The sequence below is a fragment of the Uranotaenia lowii genome, chromosome 2 (assembly GCF_029784155.1).
Source record: "Uranotaenia lowii strain MFRU-FL chromosome 2, ASM2978415v1, whole genome shotgun sequence".
Classification (NCBI taxonomy): Eukaryota; Metazoa; Arthropoda; class Insecta; order Diptera; family Culicidae; genus Uranotaenia; species Uranotaenia lowii.
Genome location: NC_073692.1, coordinates 44,271,708 through 44,289,474, shown reverse-complemented (window position 1 = coordinate 44,289,474; position 17,767 = coordinate 44,271,708). Strand labels below are relative to the sequence as shown.

Sequence of the window (17,767 nt, the reverse complement as noted above, 5' to 3'; positions counted from 1 at the left end):
GTTTCGATAGAACGATTTGGAATCGCAACAAATTATTTTTAACTAGTTGCGAAATTATAACTGGGAGCTTAAAGAATTCTAAAATCTCTATCTGAGCACCGAATCTATATAAAGATACGGGTCTGAACCTCAAACCATTTAATTTCAACGAAATATCTCAACATAAAATCATCATCATTTAGAATTAAAATAAGCAGCTGACATTCATGTAGGATTGCATAGAATGTCAGTTAACACAAACGATGCCTACTTTATGCTGTAATGTGGAACACTGTGATGTGGAAACCCTTAAATCGTTAAAGCAGTTAATCGCTTTCAACCAAGAACTAGTATTCTAGCGAAAGATTATTTTAAAACTTTACAGATGTCGATGACAAATTTTTTTTTAATGCATTTTCAAATCAACTTTAATGTCAAATGACCAAAAGCTTCGTTCAACCGTTGGTAAAAATCGGTTTCAACTGGTATCGGTCAATTGATAGATGTTCAACGAGCCAATGTTTGATCGAAACAAGTTGGGTCGTTGTTCAATGGAGCAAGTGGAAACTAATCGAAACCAATCCAGCTCGGCAGCAGGATTCGTTTCGACCTGGTAGAAATCGGTCGAAGTCAATCGGAAAGAGACAGATGATCAACTGTCAATCCATTTCTACTTGTTTCGACCCGTTTCAACCAAAGTCCATTGAACAGACTAAAAATTAACATAGAAAATTTTAAAATATACGAAATTGAAAATAGTGGATTAAAACATACGATTAGATTATCTGATGTTTCAATTTTACTTTCCATGAAAATCCAGCTTTTTGAAAAAAAAAATGTCGTTGTAACAATGTTCTAATGATTTTTCTTTATTAAATGACCCCTGGAATTGAAATACTTCGTATGGACTAAGCACAGATTTCAAGCTAGGAAAATCTAGTTATTGATATTATTAAGTTTTTGGAATGGCTACTTTCAATATTTATATCACTTCATTTTAAGTCTAAGTGATATCAATACACAAAAATAAAGAATTTAGTACTAAATAATAAAATGATTTATCTTTAACAAATATATACGTATATAAATCACAATAATTGAACTCAAATACCATATTTCGAATATTTACATACAATGATAACTTAAATTTTGAAAGCAACCTGTGCATTCAAATTTGGGAAGGTATATTACCTACAAAATTATTCTTTCTTAGTCTAGTGTTAGGCTCCCGCCAGCATCTCATTCAAAGATCCAGTCATTTCTTTACTACCAGCAGACAGCCTGCCTAGCCACGCCAAATCGTGACGCGGCATCCTGAACTCTCATCAACCTGTGGATCCCTGGCAGCTTGATCACCCATCAATCGTCTTCACGGCCCCATTGAGCATCCACCCGGACTACATCCAGTTGGAATATTCTAGAGCTTTATGATTTTGCCTCCGTTAGGAGTTGTTAGCAAGCCACAACAACACAGTCAGACACACCTGTTCTAACTGCGCGGTCGTCGGCCGCACCAAAAATGAGCCTCAACTGTAACCACCATTGCCACCAGCCACCCGAAGCCTAGTAAGTGTTATTTAGGGAAAGGAGTAGCAGTGGCAATTTACGGCCATACAGCGGACCAGGGGCAAACGAGCATCATTCACCCCGACGGGAATAGAGATTTACAGATGTACAGACTATATGACAACATGTTGCATAAGTGATCGCTGTACAGTTTCAGTTTACTGCCCGCAACATTGTCGACATACGTGAGCATGTGATATCTGTCCGAAACATTATAAATCCGGACTGCAAAGCTTGATTGAGTCTAGCGAGACATGCAAAGTAGCCTCTCTATCCCCGCGAGCTTAAAGCTCCGTTCATCAAAACCCGTTATAGGTTGGGCAACTGATATTGACACAAAATTAAAATAAGTAATTTAATGAAATTGTTTAAAAATCATTTGAATCTGATTCTGCAGCTACAACTAGAAAAGATAGGAACCAAAAATATAATTCTAAAAACAGAATCTGTAATTTGAAACCCGTTCATTTTAGTATAAAATCATAAAATCTCATGAATTAACCCCATGACATTATAATATGTAGAGGTAAATTCTAAATTCAAATTGAGGCGCTTGGGATCAAAGGGGTCAAGTGCCTAAATGATAGTTTCGAGAAAACGCGCTTCAAAGTTGGGAAGGTGCTCGAGTTCTCATATATTTTTCGAATTCGAGCAGTTTTAATTCAATCAAACAAGTGTTAATAAATTATAGAAAAAATCTGAGTTTTGCACCGTTAGGTATACTTAACTCAAAACTGATGATTTTGGCACTTGCACCCCTCTGATCCTGAGGGCCTCAATTATTCTATTTCTTATATATAAAAATGGAGGCGTTTTCTTTGTAACAACATCACGTATGAATGGTCGGTCGGAATGAAGTGAAATTTGGTATCCGAGGGTTTTTTGGGTCAGAGATGGTTTGTATAATAGTTTCAAGGATCTCACTTTTTATGAAAGGTGGTTCCAATACAAATTCTACTTTATTTGTTACGATTTCCTTAAGAATCTATTCGCGAGCACGATGCAGTTAAGGACGTGTAGATAAAATTTATTACGATTTATACTTTAGAAGGTAGAACGAAGTTTACCGGGTCAGCTAGTTTTATCAGAAATATGTACATTTTGAATCTTAAACCAGAATTTGAATTTACAACTGTGAATTACAATTCCAAAATCAGATTTGAATATGATATTATTATTTTAATATTATTTTGAACTGAATGCTGATTTTTTAATTTGAACTGTGATTCTGAATTGTGAGTCTGCATTTAAATTTGAATTCTATTTAGATGCTGGTTTTTGAATCCAAATTATGAATTATAAAATGTAAATTGAATTTGTATTCCGCGTATGGATTTGAATTCGTTTCATAATGTTAAGTTAAGCGGACAATTGGAGAAATCCAAATTCGAATGGTAATCGAATGTAATAGTATGAGTAATTGAAACTTAGATTAGTGTCATAACAATCAAAAAATTTTTTGAACAAATAAATTTTTTATGAACCATGGACCACTAATTCACTAGCAAGAGGTATGGCACTGCTTGAATGAGCGCGCAAACGGTTTGAGTAAAATCAGTCTGGATCGAAATATTTTGCACAAACCACCCTCTGTGGCATAGTGTACGGTGCTGTTTGTACAATATTCAGGAAATTTACTCAGTCCCAGTAGGGGTGGCGGTGGTTTTTTGTTGTTAGTGTTATCGTCAGCCATCGTTTGTGTTCGCGCTAAATACGTTTGTATCGTGTGTGGGCGAGCATAGATCAAACAATCGTCTTGGAATCATCGAATTTGCACACGCCATTTGTGTTGTCTATGGCATGGTGTATGGTGCTGTTTGTACAAACTTCAAGCCATTTACTCAGCCCCAGACGGGGTGGAGATGGTTTTTTTTGTTGCTGGTACTGTATTCGCCAGCAATCGTTTGTGTTCGCGCGAAATTTGGCGAGCATAGAATCAAACAATCGCCGTGGAATCATCGCATTTTTTACAAATGTGATGTAGTCTATTCCCCGTGCAGCGTTGTAGTTCCATATCGGGATGATTTTCAGCACCCGTACGATTGTTATCTAGAAATAACCAAGCAAAAGCATTATTATTATTATTGACATTTCATAAATAATTCAATCTTTTTTTGTTTGCATTTAAACAGCTATGTATGTATAGAAAGCCGAAAAGGATTTAAAGGAAAATTAGGCGATAGATTAGGAGAGTAAATATATCTTAAATTAGTTTTCGTTTGGCATATTATTTCCATCAGTTATCAAAGATTGATTTTATTTACTTAAAACTAATGAATTTTAAATGCCATGTCATTATAAAAACACAATTTGAATAAAAATTCGAATTTAGAACGTAAAAGTAAAAAAAAATCAAGAATTAAATAAAATTTAATTTTAAGCTTATCATTTGAACACATCTACTTCAAAATAAGAAATTTGGATGGATGAGGTAACAAATTCAAAAGGAAGTTAAAAAAATTGCTCACCTGCCTTTATCATTGACGCTTGCGACGTATCATTCAGAACGCTTATGCAGCTTAAGCATAAAGTCGGCTGCCAAATCCTGTTGCGTAGTTTAACTCTTGGGATATATCCAGAAAATTCATTCGATGCACTGCGGCCAATCTCACTACTCTGGCAGGTATGGAATCTTCGACTCGATGTTGAACTTATGGTTACTCAGAAACAGCTAGTCTCCTTTCTCCGGCAGATTAAAGGCGGTAGATAACTACATTTTTCCGACCGACATCTGGTGGTAAGTGAAGGTATCCGACCTCTGAGAGCGTCTAAAAACAAATGGGTGTTCGCTCACCAACGCTTATGCATTCATCTGAAGCATCCTTTCGTCAATTTATGGAAAATAGGATATGTTTCAATCAATAGAATTAGTCATAAAATATATTAAAAAGATACCCACCAATGAAAATGTGACCATCACAAAATGTCCTTGGGCTGATCAATACGCCTAGGAACATGCACATGCACCTTCGATGAATAATTTTGGCCTAGAAATGACAAAATAATTTTTTAATTGATTGATAATGGTTGGAATAATTGCTAACTTACCACTTGAAATCGCTGATGGAAGCGCCGTTAGCTCGTAACTGAAAAACGTTGATTATCGGTCCACCTTTTGAGCAACACAGCCTTGCCGTGGGCTATAATAATTCCCCACTCGTCTCAGGTGACGGGCACGGCGATTGTTTTTGGATTGGAAATGGCATCAAGCTCCAATCCGCGGCACGTTACTCATGATGCCGAAGTTTTTGACCGTCTTGATCAACAAACCAGCACCGCGTGCCACCGTTGCTAAATTTTTCGTAAAGGACTCCGGCGCTGCTCAAAGACACAAAATATAAGGTGGAGTAATATTTGTAGTAAATACTGGGTACTTACGGCAAGCGCGGAATATCAGGATTTTCGATAAAGGTTCTCAGATGCAGATTATTAGTTGGATTCCGATCAATAGCTATCGAAATTTGCTGCATAATCGCAAACCTCCTCGATTTCCGCTGTTGTAGCTTCGGTCAGCATGAAGTAAATCAAACTGGACTGCGCTCTTCCCTGGTCGTAGGATGGTTTCCATTCCGGTGAATCTTGGATAATCGTATTCGCTTTTAACAATGGATATCTCGTCACACTGTGCTTGTTCAAGGCGGGTGTCTCGCCACGCCTTAGTGGATGTCCACGTGTCCAGCCACGCTGTGCAATGCAAAACAATTGAGAATGTAATCTCGCTTCAAATAGTGGATGTCTCGTCGCACTGTGCTTGTTCAAGGCGGGTGTCTCGCCACGCCTTAGTGGATGTTCAAGTGTCCATCCACACTGTGCAATGCAAAAGTATTGAGAATGTTATCTCGCTTCAAACAGTGGATGTCTCGTCGCACTGTGCTTATTCAAGGCGGGTGTTCAGCCACGTCTTAGTGGGTGTCCAAGTGTCCATCCACACTGTGCAATGCAAAAGTATTGAGAATGTTATCTCGCTTCAAACAGTGGATGTCTCGTCGCACTGTGCTTGTTCAAGGCGGGTGTCTCGCCACGCCTTAGTGGATGTCCAAGTGTCCAGCCACGCTGTGCAATGCAAAAGTATTGAGAATGTTATCTCGCTTCAAACAGTGGATGTCTCGTCGCACTGTGCTTATTCAAGGCGGGTGTCTCGCCACGCCTTAGTGGATGTCCAAGTGTCCATCCACACTGTGCAATGCAAAAGTATTGAGAATGTTATCTCGCTTCAAACAGTGAATGTCTCGTCGCACTGTGCTTATTCAAGGCGGGTGTCTCGCCACGCCTTAGTGGATGTCCAAGTGTCCATCCACACTGTGCAATGCAAAAGTATTGAGAATGTTATCTCGCTTCAAACAGTGGATGTCTCGTCGCACTGTGCTTGTTCAAGGTGGGTGTTCAGCCACGCCTTAGTGGGTGTCCAGGTGTCCATCCACACTGTGCAATGCAAAACAATTGAGAATGTTATCTCGCTTCAAACAGTGGATGTCTCGTCGCACTGTGCTTGTTCAAGGCGGGTGTTCAGCCACGCCTTAGTGGATGTCCAAGTGTCCATCCACACTGTGCAATGCAAAAGTATTGAGAATGTTATCTCGCTTCAAACAGTGGATATCTCGTCGCACTGTGCTTGTTCAAGGCGGGTGTCTCGCCACGCCTTAGTGGATGTCCAAGTGTCCAGCCACGCTGTGCAATGCAAAACAATTGAGAATGTTATCTCGCTTCAAACAGTGGATGTCTCGTCGCACTGTGCTTGTTCAAGGCGGGTGTCTCGCCACGCCTTAGTGGATGTCCAAGTGTCCATCCACACTGTGCAATGCAAAAGTATTGAGAATGTTATCTCGCTTCAAACAGTGGATATCTCGTCGCACTGTGCTTGTTCAAGGCGGGTGTCTCGCCCACCTTAGTGGATGTCCAAGTGTCCATCCACACTGTGCAATGCAAAAGTATTGAGAATGTTATCTCGCTTCAAACAGTGGATGTCTCGTCGCACTGTGCTTATTCAAGGCGGGTGTCTCGCCACGCCTTAGTGGATGTCCAAGTGTCCAGCCACGCTGTGCAATGCAAAACAATTGAGAATGTTATCTCGCTTCAAACAGTGGATGTCTCGTCGCACTGTGCTTGTTCAAGGCGGGTGTCTCGCCACGCCTTAGTGGATGTCCAAGTGTCCAGCCACGCTGTGCAATGCAAAAGTATTGAGAATGTTATCTCGCTTCAAACAGTGGATGTCTCGTCGCACTGTGCTTGTTCAAGGCGGGTGTCTCGCCACGCCTTAGTGGATGTCCAAGTGTCCATCCACACTGTGCAATGCAAAAGTATTGAGAATGTTATCTCGCTTCAAACAGTGGATGTCTCGTCGCACTGTGCTTGTTCAAGGCGGGTGTTCAGCCACGCCTTAGTGGATGTCCAAGTGTCCATCCACACTGTGCAATGCAAAAGTATTGAGAATGTTATCTCGCTTCAAACAGTGGATGTCTCGTCGCACTGTGCTTATTCAAGGCGGGTGTCTCGCCACGCCTAAGTGGATGTCCAAGTGTCCAGCCACGCTGTGCAATGCAAAAGTATTGAGAATGTTATCTCGCTTCAAACAGTGGATGTCTCGTCGCACTGTGCTTGTTCAAGGCGGGTGTTCAGCCACGCCTTAGTGGATGTCCAAGTGTCCAGCCACGCTGTGCAATGCAAAACAATTGAGAATGTTATCTCGCTTCAAACAGTGGATGTCTCGTCGCACTGTGCTTGTTCAAGGCGGGTGTCTCGCCACGCCTTAGTGGATGTCCAAGTGTCCATCCACACTGTGCAATGCAAAAGTATTGAGAATGTTATCTCGCTTCAAACAGTGGATGTCTCGTCGCACTGTGCTTGTTCAAGGCGGGTGTCTCGCCACGCCTTAGTGGATGTCCAAGTGTCCATCCACACTGTGCAATGCAAAAGTATTGAGAATGTTATCTCGCTTCAAACAGTGGATGTCTCGTCGCACTGTGCTTGTTCAAGGCGGGTGTTCAGCCACGCCTTAGTGGATGTCCAAGTGTCCATCCACACTGTGCAATGCAAAAGTATTGAGAATGTTATCTCGCTTCAAACAGTGGATGTCTCGTCGCACTGTGCTTGTTCAAGGCGGGTGTCTCGCCACGCCTTAGTGGATGTCCAAGTGTCCAGCCACGCTGTGCAATGCAAAACAATTGAGAATGTTATCTCGCTTCAAACAGTGGATGTCTCGTCGCACTGTGCTTGTTCAAGGCGGGTGTCTCGCCACGCCTTAGTGGATGTCCAAGTGTCCATCCACACTGTGCAATGCAAAAGTATTGAGAATGTTATCTCGCTTCAAACAGTGGATGTCTCGTCGCACTGTGCTTGTTCAAGGCGGGTGTTCAGCCACGCCTTAGTGGATGTCCAAGTGTCCATCCACACTGTGCAATGCAAAAGTATTGAGAATGTTATCTCGCTTCAAACAGTGGATGTCTCGTCGCACTGTGCTTGTTCAAGGCGGGTGTTCAGCCACGCCTTAGTGGATGTCCAAGTGTCCATCCACACTGTGCAATGCAAAAGTATTGAGAATGTTATCTCGCTTCAAACAGTGGATGTCTCGTCGCACTGTGCTTATTCAAGGCGGGTGTCTCGCCACGCCTAAGTGGATGTCCAAGTGTCCATCCACACTGTGCAATGCAAAAGTATTGAGAATGTTATCTCGCTTCAAACAGTGGATGTCTCGTCGCACTGTGCTTATTCAAGGCGGGTGTCTCGCCACGCCTTAGTGGATGTCCAAGTGTCCAGCCACGCTGTGCAATGCAAAACAATTGAGAATGTTATCTCGCTTCAAACAGTGGATGTCTCGTCGCACTGTGCTTGTTCAAGGCGGGTGTCTCGCCACGCCTTAGTGGATGTCCAAGTGTCCATCCACACTGTGCAATGCAAAAGTATTGAGAATGTTATCTCGCTTCAAACAGTGGATATCTCGTCGCACTGTGCTTGTTCAAGGCGGGTGTCTCGCCCACCTTAGTGGATGTCCAAGTGTCCATCCACACTGTGCAATGCAAAAGTATTGAGAATGTTATCTCGCTTCAAACAGTGGATGTCTCGTCGCACTGTGCTTATTCAAGGCGGGTGTCTCGCCACGCCTTAGTGGATGTCCAAGTGTCCAGCCACGCTGTGCAATGCAAAACAATTGAGAATGTTATCTCGCTTCAAACAGTGGATGTCTCGTCGCACTGTGCTTGTTCAAGGCGGGTGTCTCGCCACGCCTTAGTGGATGTCCAAGTGTCCAGCCACGCTGTGCAATGCAAAACAATTGAGAATGTTATCTCGCTTCAAACAGTGGATGTCTCGTCGCACTGTGCTTGTTAATGGCGGGTGTTCAGCCACGCCTTAGTGGATGTCCAAGTGTCCATCCACACTGTGCAATGCAAAAGTATTGAGAATGTTATCTCGCTTCAAACAGTGGATGTCTCGTCGCACTGTGCTTGTTCAAGGCGGGTGTTCAGCCACGCCTTAGTGGATGTCCAAGTGTCCATCCACACTGTGCAATGCAAAAGTATTGAGAATGTTATCTCGCTTCAAACAGTGGATGTCTCGTCGCACTGTGCGTATTCAAGGCGGGTGTCTCGCCACGCCTAAGTGGATGTCCAAGTGTCCAGCCACGCTGTGCAATGCAAAACAATTGAGAATGTTATCTCGCTTCAAACAGTGGATGTCTCGTCGCACTGTGCTTGTTCAAGGCGGGTGTCTCGCCACGCCTAAGTGGATGTCCAAGTGTCCAGCCACGCTGTGCAATGCAAAACAATTGAGAATGTTATCTCGCTTCAAACAGTGGATGTCTCGTCGCACTGTGCTTGTTCAAGGCGGGTGTCTCGCCACGCCTTAGTGGATGTCCAAGTGTCCATCCACACTGTGCAATGCAAAAGTATTGAGAATGTTATCTCGCTTCAAACAGTGGATGTCTCGTCGCACTGTGCTTGTTCAAGGCGGGTGTTCAGCCACGCCTTAGTGGATGTCCAAGTGTCCATCCACACTGTGCAATGCAAAAGTATTGAGAATGTTATCTCGCTTCAAACAGTGGATGTCTCGTCGCACTGTGCTTGTTCAAGGCGGGTGTCTCGCCCACCTTAGTGGATGTCCAAGTGTCCATCCACACTGTGCAATGCAAAAGTATTGAGAATGTTATCTCGCTTCAAACAGTGGATGTCTCGTCGCACTGTGCTTATTCAAGGCGGGTGTCTCGCCACGCCTTAGTGGATGTCCAAGTGTCCAGCCACGCTGTGCAATGCAAAACAATTGAGAATGTTATCTCGCTTCAAACAGTGGATGTCTCGTCGCACTGTGCTTGCTCAAGGCGGGTGTCTCGCCACGCCTTAGTGGATGTCCAAGTGTCCAGCCACGCTGTGCAATGCAAAACAATTGAGAATGTTATCTCGCTTCAAACAGTGGATGTCTCGTCGCACTGTGCTTGTTCAAGGCGGATGTTCAAGTGTCCAGCCACACTGTGCAATGCAAAACAATTGAGAATGTTATCTCGCTTCAAACAGTTATTATTCTTACAACGATTCTATTAGGATTCAAAATTAATAATATCAACTGCGATTATGAAATTTGAATAATAAAATCATAATGATAATGATGATGATAATGTTCCCACCTCATTCCCCTACACATATTTGAGCGGATCGAGCAATTCTTTTGAAAAGATTTTTTTTTTAACAAATCACATACATTTACTGCTACAATTGTACTACAAAACATCTCAGATTTGAAACAATTCATGTAAATACCGCGCAGTGCTCAAATATATGTAGACTTCTCTTAATTAATTTCAAGTTGACAAAAGGCCACTGAAAATTCAACAATCTTAAAGATTATCACTATCATTATCATCATCATTATCATTGTCATCTATGAGAATTTGGACGAACCATCGCTGACTGTTTCAATTTCGATACAATACACAGATACTAAGGAATAACTGAATATCTGCAGTGACTTGCCTCATCAATGTTGACATCTTACTTAAAATTTTATTTAAATCTAAACTGAATTGTTTCAAGCTCTTCGCATTTCATTTTACCTTTTATTGATGTATCTGATACACTGCGTGCGCGAAGGAAGCTCAAATGAAAGACTTGCAAATTGATGCCACATATTTTTTCTGATCTTATTTAGCAACCAGAGAAAAACATCACAACTATTATGTACTGTACTCAATATTAATCCAATAATTAATGTGTGAATCGTATAAAAAACAAAAATTACAAGAACAGTTCACTTTCTCTTACATTAATTACACTTGTATTCGGAAACTCATATTTAGAATGAAGTTTTTTAGGAAGAAGTACATTATAATGTGAAGATCCGTAAATCATAACAATTGGAGTCAATGATACGACTGGTGGTCTGATTTCTAAACAATTAACTGGGGTTCCTTTGATAACAACAAAAATACTTCGTTTTAAAATAATGCTTAATGCGTATAAAGTATCCGCATTACCCCAGGCACTGTCTTCGCATGAAACACAAAGAAGATTGAAAAATGATCCCGATTCAAGTAAATTTTCTCTACCTTCAAAATAGGACTTATTTTGTAAAACACTTCTGAATGCGAACGTTCGGAGAACATTTGACAATATTGTATTTCCAATCAAAGAATATGAAATCGAATGGAACTGACAATTTCCATCTCTCGGGATTTCAATTTCAACAAATTCTTGAAAATACTGTTCGTTTGCCATCCTGTCAAGATCACGTAAACGGTCAAAAATATGAATTGGGCAAACGTTCAAATGCGTATAAGCAAGATCAAGGGATTCAGAATAATTTTCTAACAATGACATAATGCGGTATTCTGTATCTACATTAAAATCAATTGAAGTAACCAAAATATCTAATAACGCATCATTCAAATTTCTAAAAAGTTCAGCGTTGGACCATTCTTCGTTTTCAAGTATATGTGTTGTTGAATTTTCATTCAAAATATCAGCATCATTAAAAAATTCTTCTGGAGGGTCATTGAAAAGTTCATTGTGAATGTTGTCATTAACTAAATTTGATGAAGAATTATCAAAGTACTCACTTTCTAGAAATTCAGCGGATTCTAATTCCAATACTGTTTCACGAATTATTGCAAAGACTGGTTTGTGGTCAGAAAAATAAGACTCATATACACCAGTTGAAATATTTCTTATGTTAGAAAACACAATATCTAATCTTGAACCTAGATCTGTTGTAGGCTCGTTACAAACTAACTTATCAAAAAGATTCTTTCTATTCAGGTATTTAACAATTTTTTTTGTTTCGTCACATGTACTGTTGAGATTGAAATTGAAATCTCCTATCAATATGGTTGGGTCATTATAATCATTGTGAATTGAATTGAATACAGATATAAATTCATTACAATTAATTTTAGGTGATTTATAGCCTGTAAGAAGCGAAATATGTCTATGTTTTAGAATCACTAAGTCGGTATGGCCAACATATTTATTGAGGTTATTGGCTTTAAAAACCGTCTTATGACTTTCTACTGAAATTATTAAACCAATTTTCGCATAGCATATTATACCTTTTGCAATGCCACTCTTAACAAACAATGGAAGTGTTTGTCTATCTGATCGGTAAACAATATTAAAATTGGGTATATTTACTTCATCGTTTGTCAGGATACCCGTTTCAGAAAATACAATTATGTCACATCTCGAATACCATGCATCCGCGTTGATATACTTCAAATTTTCTCTTAAAGATCTAGAATTCTGATAAGCAATAACCAATCCTGTGTGAGTTGTTAAATTATTAAAAGATAAAGTTAATTGTCTATACGTCTTCAATCTTTCCGTTTCTTTCAAACAAGCTCTGATAGTAGGATTGTCGGCCATATTTCCCGGAAAATTTCCTAATATATAAAGACCAGATAATTTCGAAACACGACTCAAGGCAACATAAATTAACTGACGAGTCGAGTTCCCTTTCTTGCGTAAATCAACGCATACTTTTGAATATGTTTGTCCCTGACTTTTATGAATTGTAAGCGCTTCACAGGGAACTAATGGGAATTGATTTCGAGTAATTTGATAGTCACGTTGAAAATGATTAGTCAAACTATATCTTTGTCTTTCAATAGGCGTCCAGTTTTTGTTAAGATGCAAATTTTCTGTAAATTCATGAAATTTAAGTCGAGCGTTTCTGCCAACTTTCTTACTGTCAAAATTAAGATACACTATGATAGGTTTATTTGACTGTGGATTGCAAAAAACAAATTCCAAAACTCCAGTTGCGCCGTTTACGATACCATCCGATACATCTAGATTTGCAGTTACCATGTACTTGATACCTTTTTTGAATTGTATTGAATATGGATACCCTCCACAATCTCTGGTAGTTTTAGCCTTCCAAATATCAAGTTTCTTTAAAATTTGTTCTTCTTTCAAATTGCCTGTCAATTTATCTTCAGCCAAACTTAAAATTTCGGTTTCCTTAGACTCTGCAATTTTTATGGCATTATATCTGTCAACATCCAAATTCGTATAGTACAACCTTATAGCGTCACTAGGTACTTCATTTTCAGCGACTTCTCTACTTTTAAAAACGTTGATATCTGCTGCATTCATAGTTCCCTGGGCAAAATTATTTAACGCATTAACAAAGTCTAAGTCGTCTTTCTGCCTCATGACCTCAGTTAATTCATAAAATTCAAAATCCGCCCATAAAGGGGAAAGATCCAACGTCACCAAACAATCTCTGGGAGGGTTAAAAATGAATCTATCTTTGACCGGCGGAAGTTGTCGGAAATCTCCTACGGTTATTACAGATAAACCACCAAAACTTTCATCAACTCCTGTAATTTGGCGCAATCTTGTATCTATACGACTAAAAATGGTACTTCCAACCATTGATATTTCATCTATAACTATCAATTTACAATGTAACAACTGTTGACGTAAATTATTTGCGACGTCCATAGGTAAATCTGGAATGTTTCTAGTTTCAGTCAAAGGTAAGGCAAAGGCTGAGTGTAAAGTATTCCCTCCAATTAAAAAGGCAGCTTTGCCAGAAAACGCGCTTAATAACACTTTGACAGAATCTGATGATTGCCAAACTGAGGTTTCAACACAGTACTCCAGAAAATATGTAATCAATTGATATATTGTTGATATAACTAAACTTTTTCCAACACCTGCTGAGCCGGAGATAAAAATTTTAAAAGGTAACTTGTTCAGTTTAAAACATTTGTAAATATGAATTACAATTTCTCTTTGTCTGTTATTCAGCTTCCTTAGATTTTCAAGAAGATCACGTTTGTTTACTTTCGGAGGAGCCGAATACACAAATGGAGTAAACGTTTTCGGTCTATCAATACCTCCTTGTATAAGAATATCAATTTCATGATCTTTAGACAACTGATTTTGTTCGAATTCGGAAATTTCTTCGTTTTCTAATTCTGCTCTATTATCAATTGCGGCTTCTATTGCTTTGTCTATTACATCATCTGACAGTATTTGAAATTTAGAACGATTTCTAGTAATAACACCTAGGTTATTATTATACACTTCCAACCAGTTTACTGTTTCAATTTCATTGATTTCATTTCTCCAAGGATAGAATAGAAGTAGTTGCTCTCGATAATAATTGTCGGGATCTTGTTCGATTTTGTATCGATTATATCTTAGAATCCGAGCTATTTTTCTTCTCTTATGATTAGGATTTTCTCTATCTACTTCTGTTTCTTCAATGTCCTCTTCTTCGTCAGAAATCTCTGACCTGTTCTTATCAGGACGTCTTTTACCTTTAGTTTTAAAATAAAATGCAGCGTACTCAGCTAAACAAATGTTCTGTAAATCTACCCGTTCCGCATAATATGTTATGATATCTTTACCAGCGATATCAGTACTATCTTTGCACATTGATCTTAATTGTTTTTCTGATTTAAGAAAAACTACTCTATCTTCAGATTTACAGGTGCTGATATATATATGAGTTCGACTGAAATGGGACAAAGGAATACTTAAACAGTGATAAATAGCTTCGCTGACACTCATTAGATTCGAATTGATAAATTTGTTAGCAATTGTCCTTAACTTTTCAAGATAAGTAGTATTTCTTTTATCTAATTCATTTTGCAGTTCTTTCAATTGCTTCGAGAGTCCTGATTCAGACTTAGCTATGTAATCAACAATGTATGCTGCAACGCCGTATTCATCTAGAATAAGTTGCAAATCTGTATTTGATTCCATTAAATTCAATATTATTGGATTATAAGAATTGATATCAACTTCACAACTCCTGCGTTTGTAAAATATTGTAACTTTACTTATAGAAGCTCTTAAAGCGTTAATGTAATCATCTTTTGTCAAATCTAAGCTTTCTAAAATTTCTTCAAAACTAAGATTTGATCTTTCTTTACTTGAATATAGAACTTCCATCGTTTCTTTTATTTTCTGTAGATTTCTCTTAACCGCTGCAGTAATTTCGTTCTTGGGCAATGGTTTTAAAATTTTAGTTTCTGATAGAACAAATTTTGGAAAATTAAATCTACATGTGTTTTTATTACTTCGTCCTTTTGAACATGTATCAGTGTGCTTGTGACGCAAATATTTACAAAGTGGATTATCAGCGTCATACTGACATGTGATAAATGTATCTGCAAATTTTTCAAAAGCTTTTATACTATCTTCATCATTTAAATCTAGACAAGGTGCATCTTCAATGAACAGTAACATATGATCGTGGGGAGATCCCCTCATTTGAAATTCGCGCCTTCGGTAAAAGTCTGTTATTTTATACGGTTGGAATGGGCCTGAGCTTTGTTTCATTAATTTTATTAGCTCAGTAATTTTAAAATCATAGTACAATGCTGAGTAAACAGGATTTTCTTTGATAAGATCGTGTTTTTGTTGTTCCGGAAGGTTAAGAGCTTGCAATAACGAAATTTGTTTCCCTGTAGTCTTCAATACCAAACCTTGTATCAATTCAGGCCATTTATTTTCAACTGCAGACACGGTTAAGAAAAACATAGGTTTTCCGCACTGCCGCAACATCGCAAAGAGATTCTTTTTCTTCGAGCTCCAAAAACTTGGAGAACATCTGATGTGCTTTAAAAAATTCAACCCATCATTATGCTGCCTAAGCTCTGTAATAAACTGGGGATTCAATGCTTCCTCAACTGTAACACCTTTAGCATTAGATTTCTTTTTTAGTGTAAGTGTAGTTGAACTAAGAACTTCTGATTCCAATTTGATTTTGGCCAAATATAAAATTCTGAATGCCGAAATTTTTACTGTGTGGCAGCGTACTTCCCATTTAATTAAATCAGATCTCGTAATATTTTTGTTAAGTATTTGCCTTTTTTTTCCAGCAAAAATTTTTGGAAAACAAAAACACTCAACATCTGGTTGAATGTGAACTGAAACAGGCCAGTGATTTTGTCCTGGAGCCATAACAATAGTGGCATGTTGTGCCGTTTGTTGATTGAAGTCGAAAAGTAAACATTCATCATCATCATCTACCAAATGTTCATAAAATTCATCATCGACCTCTAAACCGTCAAATTGTAAATTCAGATTCACTTCTTGTTCTAATCCAGAACAGGGTTGATTATCCCTAATATTACCTTCGTCGCTTGAAGCAACTTGATTTTCACTGTCATCTAAATTTATGACATTGTTCCGATTGATTTCTTCCGTGAAAATTCTCATTTCATGAGAAGAAACTTGTATGTCATGTTTTTTGTATAAATCAGTATTTTTCAAATAATCAAGAGCTTCTGATACATATGACGCACGGACCAATCCACTAATATATGTGGAAGAGTGACCCATATGTCGTTTGAATTCCACCGGTATAGGTATAACATCAAGATTATTTAGTTGTCTTGGCAAAGACGAAACCATTAGGGGCACACTACTAGGCACATGAATTGCACTCCCTTTCATTCCAAGCTGTGGATTACAAGCACGTTTTGACATGAGAACAACCTTTTGGAAAGCAACATAAGGAGAAACTATTCTTTCTTCAATGTCATTAAGTCTTGTAATGCATTCAGGAACCGGCGGTAATTTTAAGCCCCAACTTGTAGCAAGCTTAGGAATTTTACGTTCTTTTACATATTTAATGCAAGTTTTGCACAGATAATTACAAGAATTTTGAAAATAATAATTCAAAGTGCGTGAATCGCAAGTATTTTGAATGTTTTCGTTTTTCATAATTTTATCAATTATCTGTTTAGAAATTTTTTGAACACTCTTAAAGAAAAATGAACCCTCGCAGCTTGCGCATACATAACTGGGCATCTGCTTTCTATTCTCAATGAATTCCCTTATTGATTTCGATTGAATATCATTCGAACGAATTAGAAGGTTGTAGTATCTGTCTCGATGAGCTATGAATTCATCCATTCTTTGCTCCCGTCGTAATAATCTGTTGCGTGCAATTTCATTAACATGATACGTTTCATTGCTTCTCTGTAAACGCATATTCAAGAAATTTGAATGATTCGACGCAGCTTGGACTTTTACGTTTGTTAAACGTTTTTCTGCTAATTTACATGAAATGTTGTTCTTCTCTCTTGCATAGTATTCCATGTTTTCATTCCTTATCTTACGAATACGAAATCTGTTCATTCTTTTTTCATTTTCGTAATAGCTCATATCTGCTCTTATTTCTCGAATCCTTTTAGCATTTTTTTCTCGATTGATCGAAGATATTTCAATATCTCTTCTTTTCCTCTCAAATAGAAACTGGTTTCTTTGTTGTTTTTGCTCTTTATCTTCCTTAACAATAGGATAAGCATCATCATCAATTGCTTCTGTATGATTCAAGGTTTCTCTCTGTCGACGTTCTTCACTGTAACAATTTTGATTTGTTTGGATATCTTTCAAAATTGTTGCGTTTGGTTTATTAGAAGAGCTGACATCTGATTTCATTCTTTGATCATTTATAATGGAAGCGAGTTTTTTAATGTTCTTTTGCTTATCGTATAAACGACGTTTGTCCGCTTTGTATTGCGACGAATATTTTTTGGTGCGAGACATGTTTGAAAGCTGAAATAAAAAATTTGAAAAACTTTCCAATTTAAAATTTGTTCATAAAAATTCAATCATAAATTTAATTAATTAATAAAAAATAAGGTATTCGTAATATATCGATTGTTTCGGAACAAAATTCAGAAATAAAATAAGTTCGAAATTTATACCCTTTTGACTCTAATTGTCAATAGAATTTGTTCATGGCTTGTGATATACATAGCTCAGTTGACAAGTCA

General features: G+C 38.4%; 1 protein-coding gene across 1 annotated transcript; it reads right to left on the bottom strand.

The window, feature by feature from the left end:
* Positions 1–1,943: 1,943 nt before the first annotated feature.
* LOC129749455 (uncharacterized) lies at positions 1,944–17,418 on the bottom strand. Its single transcript, XM_055744429.1, has 6 exons — positions 10,583–17,418; positions 4,924–5,229; positions 4,594–4,863; positions 4,445–4,532; positions 4,014–4,367; positions 1,944–3,594 (listed from the first exon to the last, which is right to left on the bottom strand). The coding sequence occupies exon 1, from the start codon at positions 17,151–17,153 to the stop codon at positions 10,764–10,766; it is 6,390 nt and encodes a 2,129-aa protein (XP_055600404.1). The 5' UTR covers positions 17,154–17,418; the 3' UTR covers positions 1,944–3,594; positions 4,014–4,367; positions 4,445–4,532; positions 4,594–4,863; positions 4,924–5,229; positions 10,583–10,763.
* Between the last annotated feature and the right edge of the window lie 349 nt (positions 17,419–17,767).